The 20,644-nt window shown below is 44.2% G+C and overlaps 1 protein-coding gene across 1 annotated transcript; it reads left to right on the top strand.

Annotated features, from left to right (window-relative positions):
- The first annotated feature begins 1,721 nt into the window (after positions 1 to 1,721).
- Positions 1,722 to 19,579, top strand: PPTC7 (protein phosphatase targeting COQ7). The gene is made up of 6 exons (XM_044440638.1): positions 1,722 to 2,781; positions 9,473 to 9,652; positions 11,485 to 11,683; positions 13,410 to 13,533; positions 15,192 to 15,321; positions 15,880 to 19,579. The coding sequence occupies exons 1-6, from the start codon at positions 2,580 to 2,582 to the stop codon at positions 15,936 to 15,938; spliced, it is 894 nt and encodes a 297-aa protein (XP_044296573.1). The 5' UTR covers positions 1,722 to 2,579; the 3' UTR covers positions 15,939 to 19,579.
- The last annotated feature ends 1,065 nt before the right edge of the window (positions 19,580 to 20,644 follow it).

The raw sequence follows: 20,644 nt of genomic DNA, 5'->3' as shown, positions 1-20,644 counted from the left end.
TAGCAAACTAGGAGGGCAGGAGCCACTAGTGAATGAAACTGGAGGGATCCAGATTTTGATTCTGCCTTCAGGTGGTCTGGTGTGCTGTGAAATTTGCATGAGAACTACTGCATCTTTCTTCTGCAGTGCCACAGCTAATAGCTTAAGATCACAATTTAGGTGTGGTTGAAACCTGTCCTAGATTCAGATGCTATTTTTTTCAGTTGGACCCTCAAGGGTTGGGGTGGGGGAAGCTCTGCATAGCTAAATGCACTGATAAACATACTTACAGACCATCTTATAATCAAAGACTCCTAGAAGGCCATTCAGGGAAACTTCAAACCCACCATTTCATTTCCTCCTGATCTGTTTACAGCCCACCCCTGTAATAGGGATTATTTATGTATGTATTTATGGCATTTATAAACTGCACCAATAGTCCTAAATAGGATTACCTATAGATGCATCTATAAAGTTAAACACAACTCCCAAAAATGTAAGGCGTGATCCTAAACCTATTTAGGGAAACCACCACCACCCCTACACTTGCTGGGGCATATTCAGGACTTGTAGGCCATTTTTTCTGCCTAAACATGCTTAGGTTTGCACCTTAGCCAATGACATCCCTTGAAGGCATAAATATTTATATCGGAGATAGAGTAGGTTATACATCTTGCAAGGCTGCACATTTACATGCGAGTAAAACCCACTGAATATCAGCGGCTCTTGAGTAAACATGCATGGGCTTGGAGTCATGCTGCTTTCTTGTTCTCTTTCCCTTCTTAAAAATGTAACATTCCTGGTGATTTGTTTTTTTAAAAGACAGCTCTGGGGAAACCGCAGCTGAGTAAATCGGGCGGGAGCCCGGAAGAAAACCCCGGAGGCTTTCTGAGAAGAGTTGGGAATTTCTTTTCTGTTTTGCAAGGTTGACTCACTCGAGGCCTTTTGTGTCCTTGAGATCAGAATCACAGTAGCCTCTTCTGGAGCCAGTTACATAGTGATGTTGCACAGGTGGTGTCATAATTAAAAATAACATTAACCCACACATACTAGGTATAAATATCAGAGAGCGGGAACCTCTTTCCTCCCGCATGGTCACCTCAAAGGACACCGCCCTGCGCCCTCCCTCCCTCCATTTAATCCCAACGCCCAACTTCATTTCCTTTCCGCTGTTAGAAAAGGTGACCCGACCAAGAGAAGTGCGCATGGTCTCGTGTAGGAAAAAACTACAACTCCCAAAAATGCCGCACCGCCTCTGCATCCGAGCACAGGCCCCCCCTGGGCCGTGCTGCATGCCGGGAGTCGTAGTCCAGGCGGCTAAGGGTAAGGCGGCCTCCCGCGTGCGTAACTGACATTCGGAGGAGCAGGGCCGCGCGGCCAATCGGCGGTCGCGGGCCGCGCGTGTCGTCACCGCCTTCGCCGGCAGAGGCCCGGATGCGGGCGGCGCGGCGGGGCGCTTTACCGGCGAGGGGGCGGGGCTGACCTCGCCTCGCGCCTTTCGTCCTCCTCCTCCGCCGCCGTTGTGTCTCTTCTTCCCGAAGGAGCAGCCGCGCGGGCCCCGAGCACGCGACGAGGCGGAAGATGGCGGCGGAGCTCGGGCGCTGGGCGCGGGCGCGGCGTCGGCTGTGAGAGGGAGGCCGGAGCCGGGGCCGCGGGCGCCCGAGGAAAGGGCAGCGTGAGGGGGCTCGGGCCCGGGCCCATCCCGAGGTGGGCGCTCGGCCCCCTCCCTCGGGGCAGCCGCGGCTCCCTCGGCTGCTCCCTGCCCTCCCCTTCCTTGCGGGGCGTTTGAGAGCCCCCGAAAGGAGGCGCGCGCACCGCGCTGTGCCTGCGTGCGGCGAGGGTCCGGCCTGCGTGGGCGGGGGCGGACCCCCTGGGGGGGCCTTGACCTCCGTCAGCGCGTGGGGCGCGGAGGGGACTCGGGGCCGCGCACGCGCCTCCCCGTAGCGGCGCCTTCTTCCGAAGCGGGCGGGGGACGCGGACCGTTGCTTGGGGCGGGCGGCTGCCTCCCGCACCTTCTCTTGGCCCGGCGATGGACGGCGGCTTGTTCTGAGGAGAGGAGCCGGGGGCCTTGAACCTCGCCGAGGTTCTGTTTGCCGTACGCGGAGGGTCCGGAGGCCTTGGGACATGTGCGTCAGGGGAAGAGACCCGATTTAGCAGGAGGACAGGACATTTTGTCCAACGTGTACGGACGAGGGGAAGAAAAATCCAGAGCTTTGAAAGCCTCTGCCCTTTGGGGATGATATAGAGGCTCCAGTCCTACCGGTAGAGCTGACTCAAAGTTGAGACTGTCTCCCGTTGTTTGGGAGTAGAGGCGTACTAACATTACTTAAGGAGGTCAGAAATAAAAGAACTCTTCTCAAAAGCGCGTATACGTATATATGGGGAAAGACTGGTAGCTCAGGGCTGACCAAGCCTTCGTTTGCAGAAGAGTTCCAGCCGGTGCCGAGGACGGGGGGCCTCCACTTCTGGAGGACCCCCTGCACGGAACCCTGGGTCTTGGAGTGGCCTTCGTGGTTCAGAGTGGACTGAGTTGGCTCCGGTGGCGCCTCCGCCCACGGTTCCCCTCGTTGCAGGCCGTCGGCTCCTGGGCTCCCCACACCATGTTCTCGGTCCTCTCCTATGGCAGACTGGTAGCCCGGGCAGTCCTGGGTGGCCTGTCGCAGACTGACTCTCGAGATTACAGTTTGGTGACTGCCAGCTGTGGCTTCGGCAAGGACTTCCGCAAGGGCATCCTGAAGAAGGGCATGTGCTATGGCGATGATGCCTGCTTTGTGGCCCGGCACCGGTCTGCAGATGTATTAGGTGAGTAATTGGCCCTCTTCTCTGTCCGCGTCTTTCTGCCGCCTCGCATTTGCTTTCATGTTCTGAAATAGCAGCCCCAGGTAGTAATTGCAAGGGCCTCATAATTGTATATCTTGAGGCTGCTGTCTCAGAGAGAAATGTGCAGTGGAGACAGCAGAATAAATTCCTTGCTGTTGGTCTCAACAACTGATCTTGCCCAGTGTAGGTTCTTGAGAAAGGCAGGGGCATTGCTTTGCTAACCAAACCAATGGTAGCTCACTTGCATCTCCAAAGGGGCTGCTACATTAAAAAATAAAACAGCTGTAAGTGCACTTTCCTCTTTTCAAATTTAGGTAATGTTAAGATTTCTTTTCCTCTTTTGGGTCTGTAAATGAAACAGTCTGTTGGGAGCCAGCATTTCCTGTCTGTAGTGCACCTTGTGTCCTTGTCAGGTGAAAAGCAAAATGACATTGAAATAGTTTCAGATGTCACATTTCACTTCCCACACCCATTCTGCTGTGGCTTCAGAGCTCACTGCAGAGCTACAATGCAATGCAGCTGTGTTGCTGGAAGAGTGGGGAAAGCCTCAAGGTATGGACCCTTTGTGGGATATGTGGCTTACTGGAAACCCTTTTCAAGGTGAGCTTGAGCTGACAGACCATTGTGCCTGTATCTTGGAGTGTAAAGCAGTTGGCACAACTTTACAGTATAAATATATTCAGAATAGAAAGTGTGTTATGATTTATTTAGACTGTAAGGCTGCTTTCAGAATACAAGCATTGTTACTGGTAACTGGAAACTTTTTGCTGCCATGGTAGCTCCGTGCCTTTTGAGATGAGTAAATATTTTTATAAACTCATTTGATTTAAACAATGTTCCAAATAGTGTACATTTAAGGGAGTGCTCTGAGAGGCCAGTGCTTTAGTCGTAGGATTATTGAGGGGAGAGAAATAGGTTGTGCCAGTTCAGGCAGTGCAGTTCATTCTTTTGCAACCTTGGGCCATACGCCTTCCCTCCACCATGAAATTTGGACTGGGCATATCTTATTTAACATGTGACCCGGGTTGGCCACCCAAACAATTTCTGCAGGGATGGAAAGGATCTGTAGAGCACGCTCTCTGTGGAGGCACATGCACTGTGGGTGGAAATGGAAGGAGCGGTGAAGCGGCTCCACCTCGGAGAACCCGTGTGATCCTTCGTGGTTCTGCACTGCGTTTGGATACACCGAGTGGGCAGTCCCTTTTCTCTGACCCGTCTTCAGCTGGACTCTAGTGACTGGCAGTTCAGGGCTTGATGCTGCCATCGCATCATTGTAGTACAGGACTGTGCATGCCGCTTGTCGTGTCACTGAAGCATCACAGAGACTGAATTACTATTTATTTATTTTTTACTGTATCTGGTTGTACTATCACCATGACCTGTTATGGTAAGTAGGTGGTTTTTCATGTGGATTAGTTTGTGCCCCTCGTAAGTGTTTGAAGGCGAGCTAGAGTGGAGGCTGCGTGTGATCTTGATCTGTTCCTCAATAAATGGAACCTGAAAAATGCACCTTGGCACGGAAGAGTGGCAGCGTGCCTTGTGCAGAGCTCTGGCTGACGTCGCAGTCCTCTGTACAAGTGGCAGGCGACATGGTTCCCTGTAGCCCCAGTGGCCAGAGATGGGGAGTCCGAAATACCTGGAATGCATCAGGTTGCCAGCCCCGTCCTCTGCACTCCCTGGCCGGTTGTGTTGGCCTCAGTGAGACTTAATCTTGGAAATCATGCATGAAATGGCACTGCAGCAATGCGAACTGTGAAGCTGGAAGTTCCCATTTCGAATCAGCTTGCTAAATTGACACGGTCCCTTATAGCTTCGGTTTAGGTAAACCACCCTCCAGTTTCATTTCATTGCACATTGCAGCAGCGGCCAGCTTTGCTACATTCTGCTGAAAGCCATACCGGAACAACAATGTTGAGGCATATGGGAAGAATGTCTCAAGCACCCTCTCCCGGCATCGAACTGTTGGGTGGTCTGTGCGCGTTCCCGTGGGCCCATGCATTCTTGTTATGTTTGCGCATAAGTATGCCTGTCAGGGTGAACTGACAGCCTTCCACAACCTGGTGTTGTTCATATGTGGTTGGACTGTACTCCCCATCACTGGCCATAGCTGTAGAATGTGGCACAGGGCTTCTGGCTTTTGCCTATTCGTCCATAATTGCATTGCCAGAATCCCCACTTAGGCTACTTTGCTCAGAAACCTGAGAGGGCTATGGGCCTGTGGGAAACATTTTCCTTGCTAAGTATAATGTAAGCAAAGCATGAGTAAATGGAGCATGAAACCCCTGTCTTTGGTCAGTGAGAGGATGGAGCATGTAGGGGAGGACAGAAGGCAGGGCCGTCAGAATTGCAATGCTGAAACCTTGCACTGTTGAGTTTCATCTTATCTGTCCCACCAGTATTCTTCATCTCCTCCCAGTCTTAGTTCAGATTCAATCAAAATATCAATTTCTAAGGAAAAGCTAGATTCACTAATGCAAGCCTTGCAAATTGCTGCCCTCTTTGGAAAATGCAGTGGAAGCTGAAGAACAGTCCCTGACAAACCAAGGGACTGTTCGTTAGGATAAAAGGAAGCTAGCAACCTGGGGCCTTTTTTGAACCAGGCTGTTGCATAATTATTCTGTTAAGTTGACCTTGGGAATGCTGATGGAAAGGCAGAGTAGCAAGTACACATAATGAACTAGCCATGTGTAGGAAGGGTGCTGAAATGAGCACTTTTGGAGTGAAGAGCCAGTAACATCAGCAGTGAGCATCTTGCAGTACTGGATGCCGTCTTGCATGAAAACACATTTGGTAGTACAAGGTGTTCTAGTACTTTGAAAATGGTCACCACTTAGAATCATCAGAGGGGAACTAGTGTGCTGGTCTTTGATTACTGGCAAATGCAGGAAAGGATGGATAAGGTCTTGCCGAGCTGCTGTCATTTGCTAATGTGTTGTTGCATCACTTCTTGAGCAGCAGTTTGTGTGAATGAAAATGTAAATTATGGGCCTGGTACTTCAATAGTTGAATATAGGGTTGTACTGGAGACGCACAGTGGCTTTCCTGGCTGCTTTCAGCACAGGAATGTGCCTGCTGTCCCTATATGCCTCTCCCCTTCTTGTAACCTGAGACTTTATCTCTGTACTTTTACTTCATCAGCTGCTGTTTTCTTGCTTGCTTTTCCTAATGTAGACAAACTTAACCAAGGAACCAGTATTGCTCTATGTGACTCACAGATGCAGTCTATGTAACTAGGCAATGTCTCTGGGAACTGCTCTGTTGCTTGGAAAACAGTAAAAATGGGAAACAGCTATTTACTAATACTGAAGAGAGTAGAGTTCTGTCCTTGAGAAATTATTGGTTTACCACTTTCTGCTGTCTCTGATATTTGTGTAATAGCTGGGGAAAGCAGAGGCACTAATATAGCTTAGGCTGCAATCTTATGCCTGCTTAACTGGGAGTAAACCTTGTTTAACTCAAGTGGACTTACTTTTGGGCAGTTGTGTATACGATTGTACAAGCTGAACCCTTGAATTTCCAAATAAGCAGAAAATTAGAGTATGCTGTTATACTTTTAGTTTGGGACTTGAAAATTATCTCATTTCTGACGGGAAAGCTTAATTAATGTACTACTAGTTTTACATTTTTAAATTACTCAGTTACTAAAATTGTTTGTCAGTTATATGCTCATTAACTATCACTAAAATTGACCTGTCCACTCATGTTCAGTTTTAATTTCCACAACCTTCTTCATATATTTAGCTTGAAGATTTTTTTTATAGTCATGAATTTGCATTTCCTTTTTAGTAAACTTGTTAAACTTATTTTGTGCGAGAGGAAAATATATAATGATGCCCAAGTTTTAGTCAGTTGACTGTATTTGCATATGGGTAAAAACAGCTCTGGAGGGATGAATACTTTTGCTTAGAGAGATTCTAAGCCTTTCTTCCTCATGCCTTAGATGAGGCATTACTTCCTAAGTGTGGAAGAACAGGTTATAATCGCTTCTTTAAGAAAGAGCTTGCCATCTGGTTTTTTTTTTAAGTACTTGCGTTGAAACATCTGCTGCCCACTAATCACCTTCCAATGGGTTTTTAAAATTGATCCTACGTCATCTAAAGGCGTCCCCCACCACATGCATACCCCCAAACCCTGTGAAGTCCAGTTGTAGAAAAGCAAGACATTTCTGTTTCTTTCCTGTTGTACCCAAAGGGCTTCTTACAATTGTCACGTTATCTATACTCTCCCGTCACCCACAAGTCAAGTTCTACCAGCAGAAGTTGCCTTCCTTTATCTTTGGTTCTTCTGTTGCATGGAAGGACTTCATGTGAGACCTGTAAACCACAGACTGGACTTCCAGGTCCGAATCTCGGTCTGCTAGTTGACCATCTCTGCAAAATGCCCTCTTGTTTGAGGAAGTAGTTGCAACTGAGAAAGTCCCGTTTCCCTTCAGCTGCTTAACAGATTTTGGCTAGCCAGTGAAGGTTCCATGCAGTTAGACAGGGAGAGAAGGCGTGATGGAGTATTAGGACATGTGTTCAAAAGAATAAGTATCTGACATGCTGAGCCGCTTTCAGGGGAGAGAGAAGTTGGTGAGGTAAATGCAAAGGGCACAGACACTAGTTACTGAAATACGTTTTTTTCCCATCCAGGTGTTCTAGAGTGATTGGCATCTTTATAAATATTGTCTTCCCTTTATGTACTTTGCTAAATTATTCTGCAGTAATATCTGCTTCTTTCTTCTTTTCTCACCTGTTTCACTACACAGACCAGTTCCCATTGCATTTTAATCCAGTGGTTCCTAACAGTGTTTTTAAAACTATTGATAGAGAAGGGCTTCAAGAATAGATTTCATTATCATATCTGTCTCATGACTGCCTTGGCAAAATCCATTCTTTTTCTTTTGAGTGATACTTATAGTTATGTGACACGAAATTCTTTTGTTTGCTTTGATAGCAAAAAAAGGTCAGGAAGGTTAAAGATGACTTTCTGCTCATACTATATTTTAATCCATTTTTGTTTTATATTATTGGAAAGTTGGGCATTTTGTTTGTGTACATATATTTGATGAATTTGTTATGGCCTTTAGCTAGTGTAATAAACTTGGTTGATGATAGAGAAATCAAAGTGTTAATTTAGAATTTGCCTTTCAGCAAGATGTTGACATTTAGTGTACATTTCCTGGAGAAGGGAATTTCTTGGCATTCAAGGCCTCAAGCGTACTATATCACAAAGGGTGGTGGTAGCAGCAGGCACCGCCACTGCTGCTGTGTGTGTCTGGAAGACTGGACTATTTCTGGGAGAAATCTGATTAATGCTGAGTTTGGCTGTAACATGTTGCTAGATTACACAGTTCACGCCAAGGTCAGCTCTAAACCCTCTGTCTCCATTTCAGCAGGCATCCTAAGCAAAGGTCAGTTTACAGATTAGCAAGTTTCCCTTTATACATTAAATTCATTTTCATTTCTGAGACAAAGATTAGTGGTTTTCTTGTTCCAAATCAGATCTGTTATAAGCCAACTTTCATCTGAAAAAGTGACTCATGCTGCTTCCTGAATAATTTACGTGGTCTTTGCTTATTCTGTACACTATCAAATTAGGGTTTATGCAGGCTGAAGAACAGTTTGAGCCAAATGGTTCAGAAATGATACTAGAGGTGCTTCTGTACCTGCCCAAATAACTTTGGTTGTGAGGAACTCGAGAAAGGAGATAATAATGGTGGTGGTGATAGAGGGAGGCTGCAGGTACTCAGTCATATAGCAGAAATACTTGAAGCCATCAAGTAATAATATCAGGAATTTGTCATGGTTTGTTTCTGCTAAATGGCTTGAACGGTTGTTGAATTCTTCAGAGCACTCCTGATGCATGGTTCTTCAGGCAGGCAGGCTCAGTAGCTGCAGCTGCAGCAGTAAGCAACACATTCCGAACCTTGTCCACAAAAGGACTTGGCAGTGCTTGGGGGAAACGGGCTCCACACTTTACATGCAAGACCACTGTTTGGTGAATCCATGTACCTGTAACTGTACTGTTTTGTCAAATGACTATTTACTTGTAAAAAAAAAAAAACCTTGCAAAAAAGGTGCCGTTCTACCTCCCCCTCATGTATGTGTCTGTATGGATGGGACACGTTGTGTTAAACACATGCAGCTTGGCTTCATACTTATTTACTTGTGAAGATCCACACAGGGCTAAAATGAAAAGTATAGATTCAGGCCACTTAAAGTTACTCTGTTTAGACTATTGGCTCGGCTTTTTCTGAAACTTGGATGCTGAAGTTGCTTACCATAAGTTTAGGTGACCTTCGGTTCACGATGACCATTGTTCAGATGAAGGTAGCATATGCCCTATTGCTCTTTCTATATGAAAACTCCAAAATCTGTGATTAGTCTAGGAATTATCAAATTATTCCTGAATAAGCTCAGGCAGGTGGTGGCTGTCCTTGGTCCTGTTGACTTCTCCATAAGTTTTTCTCCCCAGTTCTATAGTGTTACTCAGGCTTCAGCAGCCAGTACTACTCTGCCTTTAGCATAGTGTATAGAATTTTAAAAGGGTGTAGAATGTGCCCTTTGAACTATCACTAGCAAACGGGCCGACTTAATTCAGTTGTACCATCTTTGTACTTTCATGTGTCACATATTAACAAGCAGCAATTTATTCATGTGATAGAATTTTGTCTCTCTCTCTCTCTTGGCAGGGGTAGCTGATGGTGTCGGTGGCTGGCGGGACTATGGTGTTGACCCTTCTCAGTTCTCAGGGACTCTTATGCGCACTTGTGAACGCTTAGTGAAGGAAGGACGGTTTGTACCAAGCAATCCTGTTGGGATTCTCACCACAGGCTACTGTGAGTTACTACAGAACAAAGTACCTTTGCTTGGTAAGAACAAAGAGCTTCCATTTCCTCACATCTGTCGTTTGGGATTTATTCTTAGCCAGTCATGCCTATATTGTACTTGAGAACTTGTGCAGCAGTTCAGGGTGTGAGCTGGGACTCCCAGCTCATGTCTCATCACCTGACATGGACTCATTATGTGATCTGAGTGCCAAATACATCTTGGAAAAGTGGGCTTTTCTCAGGTGCTCCTTGACACCTGCATCTTCCAGGATATGCTTTAAAAATGCAGTTGTTTGTGGGTGGGGATAGAATGCGAAGGGGAAGCACCTCTTCATTGATACCTCAGGTCTTTTTTATCATACATCTGTTTTTAAAATCACGATGACCTCTCAAAATTTGCAGGACTGGCTCAAATCCAGGTGAGCATGCGCGCACACAGGAAAGTACACCAGCACAGTTTAAACTTGTAAATTGTCGGCCTCTGCATTCTCAGCCACTTTTTGTCATTTTTTGAACGTCCACTTTTCCTTAGTGCACTCGGTTTTCCATTCTACAGCCTAGCATTAGGCAACATGAAATGGCCATGATTGACTGCTTTTACTTTCCTGCTGGGGAAAGCACATTTACTGAGTCTGCGCAGTCTTCATTTCTGGAAATTGCTAAGGAAATCGACTCCCTAGGTGCTGTTTGTTTGCACCTGTCTGCAAACCGTAGGGTTCCCAAGCATGATAGCTCTCACTTGTGCCTCGGTGGCTCAGTTTTGATGTCACCTGTTGGAGGTCAGCTGGCACGTTCAGTGGGAGACTGGCGATGGGGGGACTTGTGGCCGCATTTGCAGGGTCTGGGTAATGCTGTGAACCAGCGGAGCCAATGGAAACAGGCAACCTTTTGCACACTGAGTGTAAGTTCGTCCTGCAGCCACACATGCTTCTCACCTGACCTTAACTTCTCTGCCAGGAGATATCTCTAAATATGTATGCTATATTTAGTTAACCTCTGCAAAGCTCAGGAACAGTCAGCACATTTTGCATCACTCACTCACAGAATGGCCATCAGCTGCAGAATTTTCCCTTCAGTGTCAGTTCAGACATTGCATGAACTGGGCTTCAGTATCTAATTATGCCTGTTTTTGTGCAAAATCCCTGACTAAATCAGGCTGCCAAAGTATCTTCTTACTAAAGTGCCTGCTCTAGTCATCTTGACCTTTTCAGTTCACAAGAACAGTGCTAGTTCAGTACATTGTTTTTTATACTTGTTTCTAGCTACAGTTCATCTTAGATCAGATAGATTATTGAGCACATTGTCTCTAGTTTCTTTAAAAAGTCTTAAAAAGACTAAAACTTCCCTTTATTCTGATTGTTTAGTTGCAAGTTTCAAGTTGGGAGCATCAGTATGGAAGAAAGTTAATGTGTCACAGTTATCTGCATGTCCCTCGTGCTTGTACTTAATGGACGAGTGCTCAGCAGGGAACACTCCTGCCAGATACTGTTAGTGCTGGCTAACCTCCTTTTCACTTCAGAGCCGGGATCTCTTGAAATGAGTGGAGGTTGCATGTTCCAAATTGCTGCTTAACGTTTCAGAATAATTCTGGCATTACTTTTTAGATTGGCCTCCCTTAGAAAGAGCTCTTTTGACTCACTCAGTGCAAGAAACGTGCGGCACTGTCTGAGAAGTTGCCTGCAGAAATTCCCCCTTCAGTGCATTTCCATTGGATTCATCCCACCCTGGTACTTGTCCACGGGTCATTCTTTATAAAAGGCACCTCAAGGGTCGAGCTCTGGATATAGCCCAGGAAGCAACAAGTAGCATCCCTCCTGAGAAAGCTGGTTATGTTGTTTTTTTCGCCCCCTTTAAAAAAAAAATCTTGTTTCCAGGGAGCAGCACAGCTTGCATTGTAGTGCTAGATCGAACGAGTCATCGTTTACACACAGCAAACTTGGGGGATTCAGGCTTTTTGGTGGTCAGAGGTGGAGAAGTAGTACACCGGTCTGACGAACAACAACACTACTTCAACACTCCGTTCCAGTTATCAATAGCACCACCTGAAGCCGAAGGGGTCGTCTTCAGTGACAGGTAAGACGTTTGCGGTATAATCACTGAGAACAAACTCAGCCGGATCTGGTACATTCAGAAGGAATGCTGCTCCCACTCCAAATCCCAGACTATGTAACTCATTGTTTCCGTGTAAGGGGGACTGAATTCCACTTGGCATCTCAGAGCTCTCATGTGATGCATCTTTCACTAATGTCTTGAGTATAAATGTTGGCATTTTCATTCTGCTCATGTCCTGCTGGGAGACACTGAATAAGAACTGTCATGTGGGAAGTGGCCTTTTGTGCTCAGGGATTTTATTGTAGTACTTAAAAATGGTTTTCCTTCACTAGCCCGGCTTCAGTAAATGCACAGTAGTCGGTGGGGCAAGAGGTGTGGTATGTGTAGAGCCCATCATCTCCCTTTATGATTGTTGCGTGTGTTGAATGGCCATCCACAAAGCAAACGCAGTGAGTCAGAGTATAAAAATGTTGGCCAGGGTGTAGCACCCTTTCTGCGGTGCTGCCAGTCGCTTTTATGCCTCCCAACTTACTTTCTGCAGTTCACCAGCGTCTGTGTGGGCCTCAAATACAGACTTTAGTATTTCCCCACTGCTGGATTATGTGTCAAGCAAAACCACCATTGTGTGTTACAACTGAAATAATAATAATAATAATAATAATAATAATAATAATAATAATAATAATAATTTGCTGGGTTACAGGGAGCTTAGAAGCCCTGAACTTGGTGACAGGGCTTCAGAGTAAAACTATTACCTTCTCAAATAGCATGCCATGTGCATATTTCAGCGACTGAGACGGTACTAAAGGGCACACACTATGTGACTGGTTTGCGATTGCTGCGAGATGCAAACGGAGGTGCACTCAGCATTGCATGTCATCTTACAAGAACCAGCAAACCGAAATTGCTTCCCCAGGAGGCCTTCCTGGCTGCTGCTTTGAATTACGAAGCATGCAAGAGCTGTTACTCTGTCCTGTTCATGTTGGGGGCCCTCCTCCCTGCTCTTGGGATTTGGTTTGGGAATCTGCTAATTTTGCATACTCTGACAGTGAGGTAGCAAGTACTTGAAGAACAGAAAGGGAAACATGTGATTGCAGCTTGTATTTCAGTATAGTTAACAGTTTCCAGCAACACACTGTGCCCAATCAAAATGAGCAAAATTTCCATTTGGCAGAACACCAAGCTCTGAAACGGGAATGTTGGAAAAGCACATTTTGTCCAATGGGAACTAGCAGCTTAAAAGTCTATACTAGCAAACAACCAGAAGCAAAACCCCTCTCCTCTTTTTGGAGGAAGGCCTTTGGAGCCTCACTGGTTAGTGCAGAACTTGCCATAAGCAAGGTACAGAGGAAAGAAGATTCCCTGTTGGAGCGACCCTGGGATCACTTCAGTTGCTTTCCCGTGTGAGGTTCCTCATTATCAAGTTTAGCCTGGTCTGTTTTGTCTAATAAACAGTGATTTTAGGAAAGCAAACATGCTTTGTCCCTCTATGTTCAAATTCAAAAGGGTGTTTTTTTAAAAAAAGGAAGAAAAGCAGCTAGAGCTTTCTCACTAGTGCTTAAGGCTGCAATCTTCTGTCTGCCTACTCGAGAGTAAGACCCATTGAAATCAGTATACGATTGCACAGTCTAGTTCTGAACATCATTATAGAAACAGAATAAGGTAATTAGTGCTGTTCTTCCCATATTTTGCATTAAACTTTTGCCCCAGACCCACTCACGCAGCGGTTCATTCTTTGCTTTTACAGTCCAGATGCTGCAGACAGTACTACCTTTGATGTCCAGCTGGGAGACATCATTCTGACAGCCACGGATGGGCTCTTTGACAACATGCCCGACTATATGATCCTTCAGGAGCTTAAGAAGCTGAAGGTAACCTGCCTGCAGTGTGATGAACACAGTCAGGGAAGAGAAAAAGACAGAAGCAATAATCGTGTTTATATGGTACATTCAGAGATTCAGGGATGTTGTTCCTCTTGCAGCAGCCCTGTAAAGTAGTCCAGTATAATTATGCAGATCAAGGGGGAGCCGATGGCAGAGGTGAGATTCTCCCAGTGGATTCTGGAATTCCTAGCAGTTTCTCATCCGCTCTGGGTTGGAGAACAGACTGGCTGCCTTTTGGTGATGACAGAATAGTTGAACTTGGCTGGTCATGATCTCTCCCTGTGAAGATCAGATTGAATGCATAAGCATTCAAATCAGTTTGCAAGCCATTGTTCATCTGGTGTACTTGTTCTGTCTCCTTGTAGCCTTCTGTGATATGGCTTCAGAAAGGTTGGTTTGATTCCTGAAAATGACTAGAATGTTTCTAACAAGGCAGCTTTCCAGTCCCTCCCCAAATCTTTTGAAAGCAGTTGGTAAAAATGAGCAATCAGATTGAGGTGCATGTACAAGGAACGCCTCTTTAGGTCTGCCTTTCTGATAAAAGCTTTGTGTTTGTAGGCCTAATCAGGGCTTTGTCTATCCCTTCTTGCCACACTGCCCAGCCTTTGCCATGTTGGGCAAATTACATAGGCTGGACCTGAGCCCAAAGATCAACATCCAGGAAACACGGCTCATGACTGCTGCTCTCTCCTCTCCATTAACAGCGGCCTCCTTGATGTATGCCTAGTCCTCTAGCTTTTCTCCCAGGAACTTTAGTGTCAGTCTGTTTTAATTCCAGTATTGTATTTTCAACCTTTGTACTGCTCCTAGGTTTTATTCTAGTTCTCACTTTTATTCTATAGTCTGAACTATGTAAATTTTTATAGCATATTTTATGTTGTAAATTTCACAGAGCTTTGGCTATTGGGTGATATAAAAATGAAATAAACAGGCTCAGCCATGCTAGCACAGATAGGAGGGAAAGATTCCCTGAGAGAGGGAAGCTGTGCCCAAGAGCACGTGTGACACTGCAAAAGGTCAGTGTCCTTATGAATATGCAAGTTCACATAGTATTATGTGCCGCCCACAAGCAAAATTTGCGAGCATCCGCTGTGGCTGAACGTTTCCCACCTCGCTCTCTAAGGAGATTCAAAGAACACTATTGAGTTCAAGTTGTCTAGTGCTGGCTGTCCCTCATTCGGTGAAATGTTTAATCGAGTTATTCTGGGAAGGTAGGAACTTGGAAACAAATCATTCAAGCTCTTGGAAGGACAATGTATTAATCCTGAGATTTTTGATCCTGTATCTCCTATGAGTGTGTCTTCTTTACATTGTCTCAAATTTAGCTTTTTCTTGGAGATTGCCTGTGAGCACAGGGGCCCTGTAAAAGCTGAATATAAAGGTTAACATTTGGTTTACAGTCAAGGGCAGGCCGAGCTTACTAGGCAGCTGCATTCCAAAACACCTTCTAATAGTCAAAACAGTTAGACTATTATCAGGGACCTTAAATTCTACAGTATTTTTTTTAAATAAGTTTTATGGCAGTTCATTCATACAAGTTGTTTGTAACTTGGGCACTGTCTGTATTGGATCTTCTATTATGTGGAAGTACTCGTGGCAAGTGATAACCTTTTGAAAATTAACGTTCTTTCCCATTCTCAATCTAGAATTCAAATTATGAAAGTATACAACAGACGGCAAGAAGTATTGCTGAGCAAGCGCATGAACTGGCGTATGATCCAAATTACATGTCTCCCTTTGCACAGTTTGCATGCGACAATGGACTGAATGTAAGAGGTAAGGTTTCCAGATTTGCTGCGGAAGCAAAGCATCGGTTGGATCTGAAGCTGCTAGGCAGGCATGGGTTGGTTGCAGAATCCAGAAATGACAAGTGGTCTGCACGTGTACCTGCTCCCAGTACAGCTGATGTGCTGCCTAGTTTGGGGCCAGGTCCTTCATCTTGCCACTCAGCTTGCAGATGTAAGCCTATATTTTTTTCTACAACTGCATGATGCAGTTGTAATGCATAATATGACTTGGATTTTATTTGCCCCATGTCCCATCCCATTCTCTTGGCAGATAACTATATTGATATATGTCTTACTGAAGACTGACACAAACATTAATTAATCCCATTCTCTCCCCCCCTGCCCCCCCACCTCCAATACACACACTTCCTTCCTGGAGGGCACGTCTTGGCTCTTGGCCTTTGTCGCTGAGCACATCTGCAACCTCCTTGGTGCTAGAGATGGGAATGGGGGTTGCTGAAATACGACAGCCACTCGCTGACCTTATTTTGATGACTGCTCCTTTGCGATTTCTTTAGCTAAAACATCTCAACCTCTTGCTTTGCAGGTGGAAAACCAGATGACATCACCGTCCTTCTTTCTATAGTTGCGGAATATACAGACTGATTTGCTGAAAGCATCAGCTTTTGATGACTCGTGCATTTCATATTGTTCCCAGCTTCACACGTACTGTTTCCTGCTGGCAGGATGTCTTTCTCTGCAGCTGATTTCAGTGGCTATTAAAGATTATGTCCATTGCCCGTTTTAAGGTGCAGTCAAGGTCTCTGTCCAGAACCACTGCTGGAGTACACTGGGGTACATCTGCCAGCAAGAAATGAAGAATTTCAATACTTGAAACGCATCTCTTCAAAGTTTAGTAGTAATTATGACATAGTAATGGGGAAGGGAAGAAATAACCATGGCCATGGCTCTGAAGGAAAGTGAGTGGCAAATAAATAGATTGGCTGTTGTGAGTCCAAACTAGATGTGCTATTGAAACTGAAACAGAACCCAAGGACACAAGCATATCGCTAGCAGAAGCCCATTGTTCATCTGTGAGTTGGTCACAAACTATCCTATAACTAGCATAGTATGTTGCAGTAGTAGCTGAGGCTTATGTTTATACGAATTCTCCCGAGGATTCAAAGTGCTCTGAGGCGCTTGGTGTTTATGGTGTTCACGCTCAGGAGCTTTGTCTGTTACTAAATTTGAAACACAGAATTAGTTTGTAAAATGTGTCGTGCATGTATGCAAAGAGAGAGAGACTGCAGGTGCTTAACTGTTACCATATAGATGAATGTTCGACATATCGTTTGTTCACACGGAGCCCTCTGAGCCAGACTTTGGATCTGGGTTTTTTTCATCTTTCATTTCTGAAATTTGAAGAAACCGAGGTGCTGAGAGTTTGGGATGGAATATTACCTGTGCAAGTATCACCTGATCTTGGTTTATGTGCTATAGTAGTTTGGAAGAAGGAGTTGCGTTTACGTTGATCATCCTCAGCACAGAATCTTCCCTTTCATGGTTGAGGAACTTTGCAGTTTTCCACAGTACAGGCTGTTGTTTGTGTTCATGCAAAATGCTTAATGAGCAGCACTTTCATTCTGATAGTTGGTGTATAGGATTCCCGGAATGAACGTTCATGATGTTTACAGGTATATAATAGCCATTTAGCAATAGAGCATTTCCTTTCATTTCCATTCAGCCCAGTTTCTTCAGTAGCTGCAATCTTCCCTCCTCCACTTTTTTTAAGTTCATATAAAAACCAATAGCTGTAAAGATATATATATATATATATATGTATAGCTATATATATATATTTTGGTCAGTTTTTCATAACTTTCTTTGCTGGTAGAAAAGTACTAGAAATGAAAAGCCATGTTTTATATAACAGTTGGGTAATATTGATGTTTAGTTGATGAACTTGGCCAGTAAATCAATCTTACCTCTTTTAAAACTAAAAAAAGGGGGTTTTACTGCCAGGTTTATTGTATTAAAACTGTAAGTTTGAGGTTACCTCAGCCTGTTTTAAATATTTTTTGTGGTTTTACTGTATATTTTCATAATTGTGTTGAGCTTTTATTTATAATTATGTAACATGTACTGTGTACATGTCATTGTTTCAGTGCATCCTGCTTCTAACAGGCATTTCATTTACCATGAGAATGGGCGAAATCATTTTGGAAGCTGTTTAATCTACTTTTTAAAAACATTGGCATGATGATTTTTCTTAAGTCACCTTTAGTTTCTTCTCAGAAGGCCTTAACAATTTAGCTTGATAAATTGATTTTTTGGGTCATGGATACAGGGTGGAAAAAAGAAATGAAAATAGTGCTATAATTTTTAAAGAGGTGGCAAATGATCACTTTGCACAAACCATTTCAATCCCTATTGAGCTGAACAAGTTGTGCTGTGTATCTTCAATAAGAAGGAATGTATTAATGCTGCAGTACCTGGCTCTTCTGCTTTGCAAGAAGAGCCACTATCCCTTAATTTGGACTGACTTTGCATTTTTAAATCACCAATATTCGCTGTCACGAGAACAAGCAATTGATTGGTTACTGCCTTCTTTCCCTGTCCCATCCTTTTGGCATTGGCCTCTCCCTGACTTGGTGCCTCCACACAGCGGGACAGAGAATATCTTCCAGCTTCTCTGCAACTACAACAGTGGGTGTCCCATCAGTAAAAAAATGAGGGGCTTCTCTTCCACACTCAGTTGGTCATTCCCTGCGCTCCCTCCCACTGCTTCAGAGCTGGGAGTCTTGGTTTCCGTTCACAGTTAGTTGGACAGTAACCTTTGGTGGAATTTGATTGTTGGCTATGCTTCAAGCAGTTTCTAATCAAACTGTATGCATAAAGCCATTTGTCTTTTACCACATTTTTAATGATCAAATTGAGTTTTTAGACTTGCAGATACAAAGTCCCCCTCCTCCCTCACTGGACACCAAAGACCAGTACAGTTTCTAGCTTTTTGCCATCTGTTTTTAAAGCAATATTGTATTATAAAGAATTAATATTTCTATTGCACGCTTGATTTTTTTTTCCATTTTACAATGTGCACTCAAACATATCAGAGCCTAATTTCTTCCTATGAACTTAAGCTGCCTGCGCACAAATCTTTTTAAAAAAAGGAAAAGGTGGGGCTTACTACTTTATGAAAATAACCTGTACTGGTACTCAGAGCAGTAGTTTCCTAGAAACTTGATTGGAATCATGATTTGACAAAGAACATACGCCGTTTTTATCTTCTCTTAAATTGGAAACACACAGATGGAGACTGAGGGTAACTTAAACTGCAGAATTGCTTTATAGAAAATTGGAAAGAAGCAAGTTTGCATAACATCGGCCTACTTCACTGAGTAGCTGAAGGACTTGCCTTCTGGAGATGTCTGCAACCGTGTTTCTATCTCGATAGCTATGAAGAGGTAAGCTGATACGGCGTACTCGTATGAATAGAGGAGTTGAAGTCCATGGTTCTTTGTTGTTGTAGCTATCTTGGGGAGAACAGAAACGTCCCGGGTTGGATCCAGAGTTGGACAGATGGAATCGGACAAACCATGATCTATTGGGGTGGATGAAAAAGTTTGCCAGTTCCCCCCTGAAGATTTGCTTTGAGGGTTGGGGACACCATGTGTGGTTGTTCTGGAGTCTGCAAGGGGAGGGGAAGGAAGCATTGGCCTAAATTGCCTCATTAAGCCCTCCTGCCAGTCGGGCAGCATCACTAGATCCTATTTCCCCCAGCAACAGAAGCAGCTCTTCTGTTGACAGAGGGGAAACTGCATCCAGCTGCCTGCTTACCCACCAGAGCTGCTGTTTCTGCAACACACACACTAGGAAAGAACCTGAAATCTGGGACCAGACTGGGGATGGGCATAACTGTCCAAAAGGAGAGCAAATTAAAGATAGCTGATTACAGCAGCTATTTGTGTGATGGGTTGCTTTCCAATTGGACACCAAGGCTAACAAGTATGATCCTATACAAATCTACTCAGAGGGAAACCCCACTGAATTAAATGGGATTTAATTCTAAGTGAATATATATGGGATTTGAGCCTAAATTTAGAAATGGACTTTTAATTTTGCCTGAAAGGATAGCTGATCTAATAAGGATGCTTTTTCTTGTTAAATGAGACTATCGTTACCTGTGCTTACCTACAAGGCAATTATGTGAATGGGATGTCTGAAATATAATTTGCGCAAGAATAGTATCTGTAAATACATTTAAATGAACTGTAAAGATATTTAATAAATATAGTATTTATACAATATATGTGCACCTTTTTAAACTGTGATTGCAGTTTGGCGCAATTGTTTGCCTCAACAAGCTGCATCCTTGCACCCCATCACTTGGCTCTGTGTTGCTGTTAAGGTTTTGCTTGCCCAATTTTTATAGCCATAATCATCTGCACAAAGTTAATGCTACTCCTGTGATGGCGAGTGATACTTTCCAAGGGTATAATGACCTGTATTGCTTTAACAGCAAGAAATTTCCCATAAGTAATTGCTTAAGGGTGAGAATTTATTTCATACTGCCCAAGTAGGAGACACATGTGCATAAGTTGAATTTTCTGCCAATCGCTCCAAGGATAGGGATCAAATTTTGGGCTCCAATTTGTCAAGTCCAGCATTTGTATTCACTGAAATTTCCTTTCAAATGCAAAAGCCAGGCAAAATATAAAATTATGGCCAATGCAGTTATGCACAAATAATTTCTCTTGTGCAGCTTGTGCAGTACAAAAGGGAATTCAACAAAGGCAAGTGTGTACCCGTGCAGACATTTCTCTTCATTGCAGTGTACTTGTGCAGGAGAAGTTCCTGGTGGATCAGACACATAGCAAGTTCTTGAGGTGAGAAGACAGCTCTAAGCATGGATTTATCATATAAATTTACAATTGAATTAGAAGGGCAAAATACCAATTTTTAAACAAAAATACAGCAAAGCTCGTAACAGTAATTATTTTGGCATACAGTAAATAACACTACCAGAGAGACAACCCAAATCCCCTGCTTGTACCAGCTGCGTTGTTTTGTTTCCTGACATGGAAATTTTAATGGCAGTTCAGTACCCATTTTCCTTCACTGTGGGAATCGAAGAGAAGCGGATCTTAAAGAAAGGCAGAGGCTATGCAGCAGTGTGTGACGAGTTGCTCTTTGTTAGGTTGCTGTGGGTAACTGCCTGTTATCAGGGCTGAACTAGCCAAATACACTCTCATTTTGCTGTTGTGGGAGAGCAGGTTTCTCTTACGAGACTGTACACACTTCGAAAGCATTACAGCTCACTGCCATGTAATTCCAGCTGTTTTGTACAGTGCTAGTTTTTGTTTATCTAGTTA

The sequence above is a fragment of the Varanus komodoensis genome, unplaced genomic scaffold (genome assembly GCF_004798865.1).
Source record: "Varanus komodoensis strain SLA01 unplaced genomic scaffold, ASM479886v1 scaffold38, whole genome shotgun sequence".
Classification (NCBI taxonomy): domain Eukaryota; kingdom Metazoa; phylum Chordata; class Lepidosauria; order Squamata; family Varanidae; genus Varanus; species Varanus komodoensis.
The sequence above is the reverse complement of the archived record's forward strand: the minus strand, read 5'-3'. Positions and strand labels throughout refer to the sequence as shown.